Below are 13,519 nucleotides of genomic sequence, written 5' to 3'. Positions count from 1 at the left end.
GCCCTACCTGATTATACCATGGTAAATTCAAATGCAATTTTAGAAAAATGCACTGTCGCATGCTGAACTGTTTTTTGATCTACGTCATACAGAGGAAAATGGTAAGCTCATTTGTGTGTGGAAACAGCTATCCCTAAATGTCTCTGTCCATCCGACCGACAATGTCTTGCTATATATAAAACCAAACCTTATTCTTAACCTTGCTCTGTTACCAGATCACTGAATAAGATGGTCTCCCATTTGCCATTTTAAAAATGACAGTACAGAGTGTTACATTGGATTATGAGCACTAATAGGACATACGTCCGGTTATATCATGATTGCTGTCACAAGCTGAATATTTTTTCTGTATCTCTTTGTATTTTCACTTGCTGCTTGTCCCTGTCTTATGACCTGCCTTGCTCTCTATCTCTGTCTCTTTCTCGCTTTCTGTCCCTGTCTTGTTAGTTGTTGTCTCTGTCTCGCTGCCTGTCTTTGCTGTTTGTAGCCTTGCATTATAAGGCATTGGCCAGATCTGATCTGCAGTACTGTGCACAGTCAGGGGCGTTGACCCATTATCTCTCTGTAGTTGTGGATCCAGAGTGACCAGTAATGAGGGCCATTCTTCACTATGGTGATAAGTTTGAATCCTAGCGTTCATGAGTGTAAAAAATCAGGAAGCTAGGATTAAGAAAGGAATTGAGCAAAATTTCTGACCCAGGTGGTAAAATATTAAATTGTCTAATGAGTTGTTTATACAGTCAATGCAGACTGATTCTCCAGTAGACAGTGGGTTACAGCTGCTCTGTGCAGTCAGACACTAAAATATTTTAGTAGTAAGCAACCTAACAAAGGATTCATGAATTCTGAAGAGAAAGGTACTTTTTAAAGGGATATACAGTGCAAAGCTCTGATGAGAACACACCTGGAATACCGTGAGCAGTCCTGGGCACCACACACTTTGGAGAGGATATATTGGTCTTGGAGGGAGTGAAGTGTAGATTTACTGGAATGATACCTGAGCTCCAAGGGTTAAATAATGAGGCAAGATTACGCAAACTAGGGTTGTATTCCGTGGAATTTAGAAGATTAAGTGGTGATTTGATTGAAGTTTTCAAGACATTAAAGGAGCTGATGGGGTATATAGATACTATTTCCGCTGGATGGGGCGCCTAGGACTAGGGGACAGAATCTAAAAATTAGAGCCAGACCTTTGAGACAGGAGTGAAATTAGCAAACACTTCCACTGGTAAAAGTTTGGAAATCCCTTGAATGCTTGGTCAGTTGTCAATTTTAAACTTGATAGTGATAGATTATGTTAGCCAAAAGTATTAAGGGCTATGGGGCAAAGGCAAGTGTGTAGAATCAGGCCACAGATCAGCCATGATTTGAATGGGGATAGAACAGGTTCGAGGGACTAAATGGCCTCCTCATGTTCCTCAGTTCCCAGTGCAAAGGTAGCAATTTGGGATTGATACGCAGGAAAGAAACAGCCAAGTTGATCCTCCTGACCTTTCCTTGTGTTTCTTAAAATAAAATCTTCCTTTGACCTGACTTGATTATTCCATCTCTGCCTGTGTATAAACGCTTTGTCAACTTTTCTGTTTGTGTGAACGTGGCCGGCGTATATATTTTGCTTGCAAACTGTTACAGACTGCTCTGTTGTCACACTTCCTTACCCCCTGTATCCCTGAGCAAACAGGGGGCCCTCTCTGTGGGATCATGTGCAGTCTCAATGAGCAATATGTTGGTGTTTGTGTTTGTGTGTTTTTGTGTTTGTGTGTGTTGTGTGTTTTTTCTTTAAATTGTGCGTACGGGTCATCGAGTCCCATTGGTGTTAACAAAAAACCCCATCCTCTCCCCTGTTTCTTTTTTATTGACCTTTCCCAGGAGGTCACATGGGTCCAGAGGATTGAGAGGGCAGGATGTGTTTAGTCACAATGCCCTGACCATCATGGTTTGCAGGGGAGGTTTGATAGACCCAGCTGGTCATTCCCTACCCATCAGTTTTGTATGTTTGTGTCCCACATCTCCTCATGCCAGCGAAGAAACGAAGACCACGTTTTGCACGGTTGCGCCCCTCCCCCATCCCAGTGGCAAAACCCGGTTAGAGGGAGCTCACCTCAGGCAACGTGTTGCTTCGAATTATTGGTGTCTGCTCTTGGCAACACACGGTTCAATACTCTCATTTTTTTTAGAAAAGTTTTTCTTAAAAAAAAAAGAAACCAGAAGTGTGAAAAGTTTTCTAATGCCATGCATCTCTTCTTCTTTATTCCAAACTGATGCCCCATCATGGCGAGCAGTTTGCACAGGTGAGTGGACAAGTCCTTGCTTCTAACGGAATGAGTGGGGAGATTTTCTGGGAGTGACTGGTGGTTGTGGCTGCAAGTGGATAGTCCCACAGGACTGACTGTGTCTGGCGTGAGTGAGTGAGTGAGTGAGAGGTCCATCGCTGGGATGGCTGCCACTCTCTGCCTTTCAGCATCTCCTCTGTGGCTTTCAGTTAGTGCCCCGACTCGTTAACCTCCAGCTTAAGCGACAAGAAGACCTCTCAGTGTTGTCACTCGGTCAGTGTTGTCCAATGGAAATCTCCAGCCAGCCGGCGGTGTTTCTATGGCGACACCATTTTAGCCACTTGCCCAAATTTTAGCAGAAAACCTTTTTAATATGCAATACAGGTCATTGAACTTCACATATGTAGATTTACTTAACAAACAAAACTGTTTAGTAACCATGGAAGTAAAGCACTCACAATGATCAAAAAACTCTGCGTGTCCCTTTACTGTTTTACCATCAAGCACACACAAAGGTCACGTGTGCGAGTATGAGTGTTGAGACCACATGACCAACGATGGTCTATGTTAGTCATTTATTTACTAATTCGAATTGCAGTTAGCTACCTCTGCATTCCCAGTTAGTCACATGTGGCTACTACTGGCTAGAGCATTAGACAATACACTTGACTTCCGTATAAGCAGCAGGTTTGCTGTCTGTCCACTTGCATTCTAAGCCCCCTTCTCCCTTCCAGCGGTATAACTCCTGTCGTTTCAAAGATGAGTTGTGTCTGGAGGGATGAATGCAGGTCAGTGGCTGAGTGTTGGTGTTGGAATTTTCCACCACTTGCTTTGTCCTCTGTACAGGCCCGGCCAACTTGCTGATGTGATTGAGTCCTGCCACTGAATTGGGCAATGAAGGAATCGGCTGGGATTGTTCTCTTAGAGCAAAGAAGCTAAGGGGTGATTCCATAGACATGTTCAAAATCATGGGCAGAATTTTACACTTGCCCCACTAGCGGGTTTGTAGGTGGGGTGAGTATAAAATTTGTCGGATGGCCTTCCCGATGGGATCCCACCCACCCTGACCTCTCCGCTATTTTGCGCTGGGATGGGCCAGACCAGCCCACCAAGCCCCAATTGAGACCCTTAAGTGGCCAATTATTGACCACTTAAGGGCTGTTTCCCATCCAGCCTCAGGCTTGCGGGAGGGGTTCTGGTGTATGGGGGAAGCCCGGAAATAAATCTGGTTCAGGCCTGGGTTGGGGCGGTGGTGGTGGGTGCCTCCATCAGCAGCCTCCTTTTAACTTCGGGCGACTCCCCACTGACCCAAAACAAACTGTGGAGGTCCTCGGGGTGTCCGAAGGTCCAAAGAGACTGAAGGTAGTTGGGCAAAGAACGCGGCCACAGGAGTCCAAGGGCTGCACTACCCTGTTGTCTCTCTCTACATGGCACCAAACCCTATTGGGGGTCTGGTTCATGTCAGGGACCTGGGTCATGGCCGTGTTTCTGTGCCTGTGCTGGAGCAGGGAGAGGCTGGTGTTGTGAAGATGGGCCCCTTAAGCCAATGTGCCTTTTGAACTTGGCACCAACCAAGTTGGGCTGGAGCGGCTCCTCCAGTGAGTGCTCCTGTACATCTAGAAAGCAATAACTTGCATCTCCATAGCACTTTTCACCACCTTGTGATGTTCCAAAGCCCTGCACAGGCAATGAAGTAAATTTGAAATGTAGTCACTGTTGCAATGTAGGATAGGCAACAGACAATTTGTGTACAGCAAGATCCCAAAAACACAATGTGACAATGACCAGGCAATCTATATTTTTAAGTGATGTTGGCTGAAGGACAAGGATTAGCCCCTGATCACAGGGAAGAACTTCCCACTTCCCTTTGAATACTGCACCTCAGAAGAGATGCTCAAAATCATGAGTTTGTACAGAGTAGATAGGGAGAAACTGTTCCCATTGGTTGAAGGGTCGAGAAACGGAGGATACCAATTTAGGGCGATTGGCAAGAGATGCAATGACGACATAAAGAAAAGCATTCTACATAGCGAGTGGTTAAGATCTGGAATGCACTGCTTGAGTGGCGGAAGATTCAACCACGGCTTTCAAAAGGGTTGGATTATTATATGAAGAGAAAAGAAATTGCAGGGTTATGGGGAAAAGGCGAGGGAGTGGGGCTAGCTGACTGGCTCTTGTCGAGCCAGCATGAACACGACAGGCCAAATGGCCACCTTCTGTGCTGTGACATTTCTATGATTCTATGTGAAGAGTGCATTGCCACAGTTTTAGATTCCCTGCTTGCTGGTATCAATGTACTAACTAAACCTAGTGACAACACTGCTTGGTTTTACCCTTTGCATTAGGTGAATTCACTTGACGCCCCCCGGTTCAATTATTTTGGGCGCATAAATTAAAGAGAAAGCTGGATACTGATCCCCACCCTTCCAATGATGGTCAATGCAGATGTTTGTAAGCAATTTCAACTGGTTTGAGTGTGTATTTTCCGTGGAGTGGAGGTGTTGGTGACGCTTGAGACTGGGTGAATGGTGTTGGAATGTTTCAGGAGTGATGGGTAATGCTCCTATGCATTACGTGATTTCTCCACCCTCTTTAGTAGCCACGTGGTTAAGGAACGAGAGGCGAAATGTTCTTTTCCCCATCCCTCCTGTCTGCAGTTTGGCGAAACCTGCGGGCACTTGCCAAATCTGGAGGCTTGGGTGTGAGCAACTTCCTGATCACAAGAACCCATCCAGGAAACCCTCCGTTAAATAAAACCCAGAACGTCCTGCGGTTGAGGGAGGCAGCGCTGAGGGGGGAAAATGTCCAGCAAGCCAGCAGTGCAGAAGGAGCACGGTTTTGGGTGGACCCCTCCATCAGACATTGAAAACACGTGAAACCGTCCTTTTGTCTTTTTGGCTGAGGCTGATCCGCAGGTGGAAGCAAGGACAGTGGATACATTTCAAAGTCCGGTTGGATAATTGGTTGAGAGGGGTTGGGGCTTGGAGGATGAGATCTCCTCAGCTGCAGCTATCGTTTCCCTTTCGGGTGATGATTGATTTCCTGAGTAACTCCTACAACTTGGCTATTATTTGGTCTCCACCCTCCAGGGCTCAACCTCTACCATCCATCCACCAGAATTGGAAGCTCTGAATGTCCCTTCAGCGCTGAACTTGCCCAACCCAAGGGGCAGTGGCAGTGGCAGTGTGGATTTGGGCAGGTAGGTGCTGTTAGATCAGTGCCGGTGAGCCCTTACTGATGAGCTTCAGTTTGGCTTTCAGCCTCCGAGCATTTCTCGATGTGAGTTGTTCCTGACGCCACTGAGATTGGCTGTGGACCATGAGGCAATTTCAGCAGTTCATTACTGTGTTGCATTGATTCAATTCTAACCTTCCCATTTCTGAATTCTATGGGCAGCAGTAAGACCGAGTGTAACTGGCAACCCTGGCACATTCACCAAAAACCCTGAAGTTTAGACCAAAGTTTCAGGTGAAGAGTTGGGAAATTTGGAGCAATTCTGGCTTCACACCTTCAATCGGTGATTCACCTTAACAGGGAGCCCTTTGTGCTGCTTCTGAGGGAAGCCTTGAAACTCTGCCTAAATGCTTTAATTCTTTCCTTCTGCTATATTATTAATTTCTTCTTTCCATTAACCCAACTCTAGAGCTTGAATTGTGCATTTTTTTTTAAAAGAAAAAGCAAAATTGTAGACTGAATTTCAATGAAATGACTCAAAACCATTTGAATTTCTCTGTTGAGGATTGCAAAGAAACAATGACGAGCTAAGTTTATAGAGTGGACTGACCTGATATCCCAGCTATTTTTTTGAGATCTGTTGGGTTTTGCATTTCGATCACTGGATGCTGCCCGCAGGAATTTTAAGGATTAATTTGGAGTAGGGGGACAGAAAGAGGAACCTTGTTTGAAGCCTCGTGAGATAGAGGGCTGTTGTTGGTTAGTTGGTATCCAGTCCTACTCCAGGACCCTCTCTGAGTGACCTCTCTCTCTACGTGATCAAGCGCCAACAAGATCAGGCTGACCATGGGGCAATGGGGAGGTTAATCCTACCGTACATCCAGCATTGTCCTGGAGTCTTTAGGAATTGAAAATTAATCCCTCATATCTTAGGACTTTAGGGGCTTTAAAAAAAGTGCTTTTTAAAAATTTCTTTGAACAATTTTGTGAATGATTGCAGCATTAGAGATGGAGCAGGTGGGACAAAGGGTGTTTGACTGAATCATCCAATCAGATAACAAAGAGCTGATTCACGTTCCAATTTGTTGTGGGAGGACTGATGTAGGAGGTCTTGTGGTGCAGCGGGTAGTGTCCCTTCCTCTGAACCAGAAGGTCCCTCCAGGACTTGATGGCTAATGCAAGTGTGTTCATCACATGCGTATCATCCTGTAAATCCTTCCAACCCCACGCCAATGGCAGGCGGTAAGAGTGGGCAAGATTCCTGGTCAGCCATTTGATGGGAAGGAAGCTGGAGCCTCTACCATCACTATCCATAGCTCCAGAATATAACATACGTGTAAAAGTGTATATTGCCACAGCAACTCAGACTTCTTGGGGGTCAGTTGGCTGGACAACTGTGGATCAGCTTGATGCCAACAGCACGGGATACGATCCCTGTTCTGATTGGGGTGGATTTGGGACCTGCCTCCTTGCCCTACTCCTTGCGGAGATCACGGCTCTGTGGGTTAGACCTGCCTTCAAGTAGATAACTGAAGAAGTGGAAGAAAGACTGATGGGCGAAGTGACCAGTGGCAGGAGGGTTGGAATGGAGCAGTTGAAGGTCATGTGATAGAAGCTCCACTATTACGTCCAGCCAGTTGGCAATGCTGAAGTGGGGTAGGAGTGGAGGGCGGGGGTGTTCGCCGCAGCTGATTTTGACCCTGTTTTCCTCTGTTGTCCTCTCACATTCACCATCGAGGAGGAGGCTGGACAGTGTCCGACTCTGCGTAAACTATCAGTCAAACCTGGGGACCTTGCTGACTTGCCCAATGAACTATTCAAACCCCTTAACCAGCTGAGAATGTCTGATGCTCCCTACAATGTTAACTTTGGATCCCAGTGATGTGCCATCTTCAACAAACGTTATGCCACTGAATCATCAATTGGCCACATTGTGGACCTTTCCAAGAACCCTCTGACCCTGGGATGTCTTGTAGGCTGAGCTTCCCTTTGCCCAGGGTTCACTGCTTACCCAGCCGGATGCTGTGGTCTGTGATACTATTTGGCTGGTTGCTGGTTGTAGAAACAGGTGTCAGTGGCAAACCAGAGAGCAGCAAAGAACTGCGTGGGATGTGGGCAGAGCCGCACAATCGCAGCGATGGGAGAGAAAGCTCTCGCTTTAAAGAAAACCGGATTCTGCGAATATCTAAGTGTTTTGTACAGGATTGAGCCCAGTCACGTCTGTGGAACCTGTGTCGATGTCTACGCATCCGAGGTTTAGGAATTGACGGCCGATCTTTGCTTTGGCTCCTCTCCTCTCCCTGTTTGAAGTGTTTGACTCTCTACTGGGCTGTAGTTCCACGTGGGGTGACTGGGTGGAGTGGGGGAGACTTAATCTCACTCAGCTGGCTGATCACGTCTGAGCCCAGAGAGTGAGTGCTGGCCGGCAATTCGAGCACAGTGGGCATCACCACTGAGGCCAGTCATGTCCTCGTCCATTCCTTTAAGACCTGGAGGCACTGGATAGCTGTCAGAAGCGGAAGTCGTGGCTGACTTAATGTCCCAACCCATCCACCGGCCACCCCCATCCCAAAAAAAAGCCTTGCTGTGGTCACATTGAGCATCTGAACTAGCCTCTCCACCACAACACTCTACAGACTGCACGTCAAACCTGGGATCTTTCACAACCCTACTTCTCGTCGGGTGAGGCAGCTGAGCCAAGGGGAGAGCAGCGTATTTGTAAAAAAAAAACTGTACTTAGAATATATTTTCATTCATCTCTTCTGAAAGGTTTGAAACCAATGTTTTTTATGCAGGAAATTGTTATGACCTGGAGTGCGCTGCCTGGAAAGGGCGGTGGAAGCGGATTCAATAGTAACTTTCAAAAGGGAATTGGATAAATATGTGAAAGGAGAAAAATTTGCAGGGGTCCGAGGGCGGGGAGGGGTGGGATGAATTGGATAGCTCGTTCAATGGGCTGGCACAGGTACGATGGGCTGAATGGCCCTCACGCCCCTCCATGCTGAATCATTTTATAACTGTTTTTCCCCTCTATTTCCTTTGTCACAGACCCCCAGCTGAAAGGTATAGTGACGAGATTATTCAGCCAGCAAGGCTTCTACCTACAGATGCAACCCGATGGCACCATCAACGGCACCAAGGACGAGAACAGTAATTACAGTAAGTCGTGAAGACCCAGCCTCCCCCTGTGTAATGATTCGGGGAGCTCAGCAGCAGCAGCAGGGCCCAGGGAACGCCTCCCATTACAACAGATAGTGCTGGAAAAACCCCAGCAGGACTGGCAGCGTCTGTGGAACGAGAAACAGAGCTAACGGTTCGAGTCCGACATGACACCTTCCTGAATAGCCTGTGATACCACCGCAGCCTTGAGCTCTGGAACATTCTGTGTGTCGGGCTCAAGCAACAGGAGGCTCACTCCATTACATCACTTGCTGGCTGAGTGATGGCGGAGGGGCTGGGTGACTGGGGGGAGGGGCCTGTGTTGCTGGGTGACTGGGGGGAGGGGCTGTGTTGCTGGGTCACTGGGGGGAGGGGCTGTGTTGCTGGGTGACTGGGGGGAGGGGCTGTGTTGCTGGGTGACTAGAGGGAGGGGCTGTGTTGCTGGGTGACTGGGGGAGGGGCTGTGTTGCTGGGTGACTGGGGGGGAGGGGCTGTGTTGCTGGGTGACTGGGGGGAGGGGATGTGTTGCTGGGTGACTGGGGGAGGGGCTGTGTTGCTGGGTGACTGGGGGGGAGGGACTGTGTTGCTGGGTGACGGGGGGAGGGACTGTGTTGCTGGGTGACTGGGGGAGGGGCTGTGTTGCTGGGTGACTGGTGGGGGAGGGACTGTTTTGCTGGGTGACGGCGGGGAGGGACTGTGTTGCTGGGTGACGGGGGGAGGGACTGCGTTGCTGGGTGACGGGGGGGAGGGGCTGTGTTGCTGGGTGACTGGGGGGAGGGACTGTGTTGCTGGGTGAAGGGGGGAGGGGCTGTGTTGCTGGTTGATGGGGGGAAGGGCTGTGTTGCTGGGTGACTGGGGGAAGAGGGGCTGTGTTGCTGGGTGAAGGGGGGAGGGGCTGTGTTGCTGGGTGACTGGGGGGAGGGACTGTGTTGCTGGGTGAAGGGGGGAGGGGCTGTGTTGCAGGGTGACTGGGGGGAGCGGCTGTGTTGCTGGGTGACTGGGGGGAGGGGCTGTGTTGCTGGGTGAAGGGGGGAGTGGCTGTGTTGCTGGGTGACTGGGGGGAGCGGCTGTGTTGCTGGGTGATGGGAGCGGCTGTGTTGCTGGGTGACTGGGGAAGGAGGGGCTGCGTTGCTGGGTGACTGGGGGAGGAGGGGCTGTGTTACTGGGTGACTGCGGGAGGAGGGGCTGTGTTGCTGGGTGACGGGGGAGGGACTGTGTTGCTGGGTGATTGGGGGGGGTGGAGGGGCTGTGATGCTGGGTGACCGGGGGGGGGAGGGGCTGTGTTGTTGGGTGAACGGGGGGGAGGGGCTGTGTTGCTGGGTGACGGGGGAGGGACTGTGTTGCTGGGTGATTGGGGGGGGGAGGGGCTGTGTTGCTGGGTGACTGGGGGGAGGGGCTGTGTTGCTGGGTGACGAGGGGAGGGACTGTGTTGCTGGGTGATTGGGGGGAGGGGCTGTGTTGCTGGGTGAAGGGGGGAGTGGCTGTGTTGCTGGGTGACGAGGGGAGGGGCTGTGTTGCTGGGTGATGAGGGGAGGGGCTGTGTTGCTGGGTGAAGGGGGGAGTGGCTGTGTTGCTGGACCTGTTTCTTGGAAGTTGCTCTTCTCAAGGGTAATTAGGGATGGGCAATGAATTCTGGCCTAGCCAGTGATGCCCACATCCCATGAATGAATAAAACAGAAGTATATTTACTTGAAAGGGAAAGGTAGGACAAACAATCCCAGAGCTCTCTGGATGACAAAGGAGCAGAAATTAAGATTAAAAATGTGCTTGTGACAGGTATCAGGTAAAACATACAATTGAAAACCAAGCTGTATATAAAAGGTTGTCAGGAGAGGGGTAGAGAAGCAAAGAGGGTGTAAGAAAAGTAACTGGCATGTAGCATAAAAGGCATTTCCATAGGCATATGTAGAGTAAAACAGTGGTCAAAGGAGGAGTAGGGTTGATTAGGGACCCAAAGGGGATTTACACACAGAGGCAGGTGGCATAGTTGAAGTTTTAAATGAATACTTTGCATCTGTCTTTACCAAGGAAAAAAACGCTACCTGGACCACGGTGAAAGGTGAGGTAATTCAGACACTTGATGGGTTTAAAATTGATGATGAGGAGGTGTTGGATAGGTCGTCTGCGCTTAAAGTTGAAAAGGCAACGGGACCGGATGAGATTCATCCAAGGATGAGGGAAGCGACAGTGGGAATTGCAAAGGCACTGGCCATAATTTTTCAGTCTTCCTTACACTCGGGGTGGTCACGGAGGGTGAGAAAATTGCAAACGTTGCCCCCTCGTTCATAAAAAGAGCATAAAGATAAGCCCAGCAACTAGAGGCCAATCAGTTTAACTTCAGTACAACTTCAAAGAGGGTTCAGGAGTAGAGGGTCTTGGGTGTATATGTACAAAAATCATTGAAGCTGGCAGGACAGGGTCAGCGAGTAGCTAATAAAGCTTACCATACCCTGGATTTTTTTATTAGGGGCATAGCGTACAAGAGCATAGGGTTATGTTGAATTTTATAAGTCATTAGTTTGGCCTCTAGAATATTGTGTCCAGTTCTGGGCACTGCACTTTAGGAAGGACGTGAAGGCAGTAGAAAGGGTGCAGGAAAGATTCACAAGAATGGGTTCCAGGGTTGAGGAACTTTAGTTATGGGGATAGATCGGAGAAGTTAGGACTGTTTTCCTTAGAGAAAAGGAGGTTGAAAGGAGATTTGATAGAGGTGTTCAAAATCTAGAGGTGTCCGGACAGAGTAGATAGGGAGAAACTTCTCACTTGTGAGAGGATGGAGAACGAGAGGGCACAATTAGTAAAAGAAGCAATATCGATACGAGGAGAAACTTTTTTATGCAGTGGGTGGTTAGGGCCTGGCATGCTCTGCCTGAGGGGGTGGTGGAGGCAGGTTCAATTGAAGCATTCAAAAGGGAATTAGACTGTTATCTGAAAAGGAAGGATGTGCAGATTTACGGGAAGAAGGTGGGAGAATGGTACTCGGTTAGTTGCTCATTCACAGAGCCGGTGCAGATATGATGGGCCAAAATGGCCACCTCCTGTGCTGTAACAATGCTGTGATCGGGGGTGGGAGGGAGTGGCTGTGTTGCTGGGTGACTGGGGGAGGAGGGGCTGTGTTGCTGGGTGACTGGGGGAGGAGGGGCTGTGTTGCTGGGTGACTGGGGAAGGAGGGGCTGTGTTGCTGGGTGACTGGGGGAGGAGGGGCTGTGTTGCTGGGTGACTGGGGGAGGAGGGGCTGTGTTGCTGGGTGGCTGGGGGAGGAGGGGCTGTGTTGCTGGGTGACTGGGGGAGGAGGGGCTGTGTTGCTGGGTGACTGGGGAAGGAGGGGCTGTGTTGCTGGGTGACTGGGGGAGGAGGGGCTGTGTTGCTGGGTGACTGGGGGAGGAGGGGCTGTGTTGCTGGGTGACTGGGGGAGGAAGGGCTGTGTTGCTGGGTGATGGGGAGAGGGGCTGTGTTGCTGGGTGACTGGGGGAGGAGGGGCTGTGTTGCTGGGTGACTGGGGGAGGAGGGGCTGTGTTGCTGGGTGACTAGGGGAGGAGGGGCTGTGTTGCTGGGTGACTGGGGGAAGAGGGGCTGTGTTGCTGGGTGACTGGGGGAGGAGGGGCTGTGTTGCTGGGTGACTGGGGGAGGAGGGCTGTGTTGCTGGGTGATGGGGAGAGGGGCTGTGTTGCTGGGTGACTGGGGGAGGAGGGGCTGTGTTGCTGGGTGACTGAGGGAGGAAGGGCTGTGTTGCTGGGTGATGAGGAGAGGGGCTGTGTTGCTGGGTAACTGGGGGAGGAGGGGCTGTGTTGCTGGGTGATGGGGAGAGGGGCTGTGTTGCTGGGTGATGGGGAGAGGGGATGGGTTGCTGGGTATTTGGAGGAGAAACCCAATCCCCTCCGCCCCTCTTTCTCTCTTTCCCTCCCATTTCTCTCTGCCTCTTTCCTCTCCCTTCCCCTTCCCCTCCACCTTTCCACCCCCTCCCCTCCACCTCTGTCACACACTATTTTTCCCAGTTATTCTCTGGGGAAGTGCCTTTGTCAACACGCCATGACTATGACCGGGTATTGACACGTGCGAGTTATTATGAAGGCATTTGATGGAATAAATAGGGAAAAACTGTTTCTCCTGGTTTGGGAGTCAGCAACAAGTGGGATAATTAATCACAATCATCGAATGGCTGGAGCACAACAGGAGGCCATTAGGCCCACCATGTCTATTCTAGCTCTCTGAAGGAGCGGTTTACCTAGTGCCACTCTCCTGTAGCCCTGCTTAATGTAAGATCAATAGAGTGAGAGGCTGAATGTCATATTCCTGTTCCGCAGAGAAATTTATTTGTGCAGAGATTTGCCAGAACATGGAATGTTCTGCCTAGCTGAGGCAGAGATTATTACATTGTTCTATAAATATTTGGTGTAGAAAAAGATACAGGACTTTGGGAAGAGACCAGGGCAATGGAATTAGTTTGGGGTTGATACTGGTCTACGGAGTGAGAGCGGGGCAGTGAGATTAGTTTGGGGTTGATACTAGGCTATGGGGAGAGAGTGAGGCAGAATGATTAGTTTGGGATTGATACCGGGCTATAGGTAGAGAACATAAGAACATAAGAAACAGGAGCAGGTGTAGGCCATTCGGCCCCTCAAGCTTGCTCTGCCATTCAGTAAGATCATGGATGATCTTCTTGTGTTTCGATTTCCACATTCCCATCTAACCCCGATAACCTTTGATTCCCTTGTCTAACAAGAATCTATTTACCTCCGCCTTAAAAATATTTAGTGACCCCACATCCACTGCCTTCTGAGGCAGAGAATTCCAAAGCCGCACAACCCTCTGAGAGAAAAAAATTTCTCCTCATCTCTGTCCTAAAAGGGCGACCCCTAATTTTAAAACAGTGCCCCCTAGTTCTGGACTCACTCACAAGAGGAATCATCCTT

The 13,519-nt window shown here is 49.6% G+C and overlaps 1 protein-coding gene across 3 annotated transcripts in view; it reads left to right on the top strand.

Moving 5' to 3' along the window:
* The window catches only part of fgf12a (fibroblast growth factor 12a), a 230,875-nt gene that overhangs the window by 67,009 nt on the left and 150,347 nt on the right, over nt 1-13,519 (top strand). For 2 of the 3 annotated variants that reach the window (XM_078564377.1, XM_078564375.1), the window contains exon 2: nt 8,496-8,606. In XM_078564377.1, coding sequence (XP_078420503.1) covers nt 8,496-8,606 — 111 coding nt within the window. Of the gene's footprint in view, nt 1-2,097; nt 2,292-8,495; nt 8,607-13,519 lie in introns of those variants that run through there. The other variant, XM_078564376.1, reaches the window with a different exon arrangement.

Source organism: Cetorhinus maximus, chromosome 19 (genome assembly GCF_964194155.1).
Source record: "Cetorhinus maximus chromosome 19, sCetMax3.hap1.1, whole genome shotgun sequence".
Taxonomy (NCBI): domain Eukaryota; kingdom Metazoa; phylum Chordata; class Chondrichthyes; order Lamniformes; family Cetorhinidae; genus Cetorhinus; species Cetorhinus maximus.
Note: the sequence above shows the minus strand (reverse complement) of the source record. Positions and strands in the feature narration are given on the sequence as shown.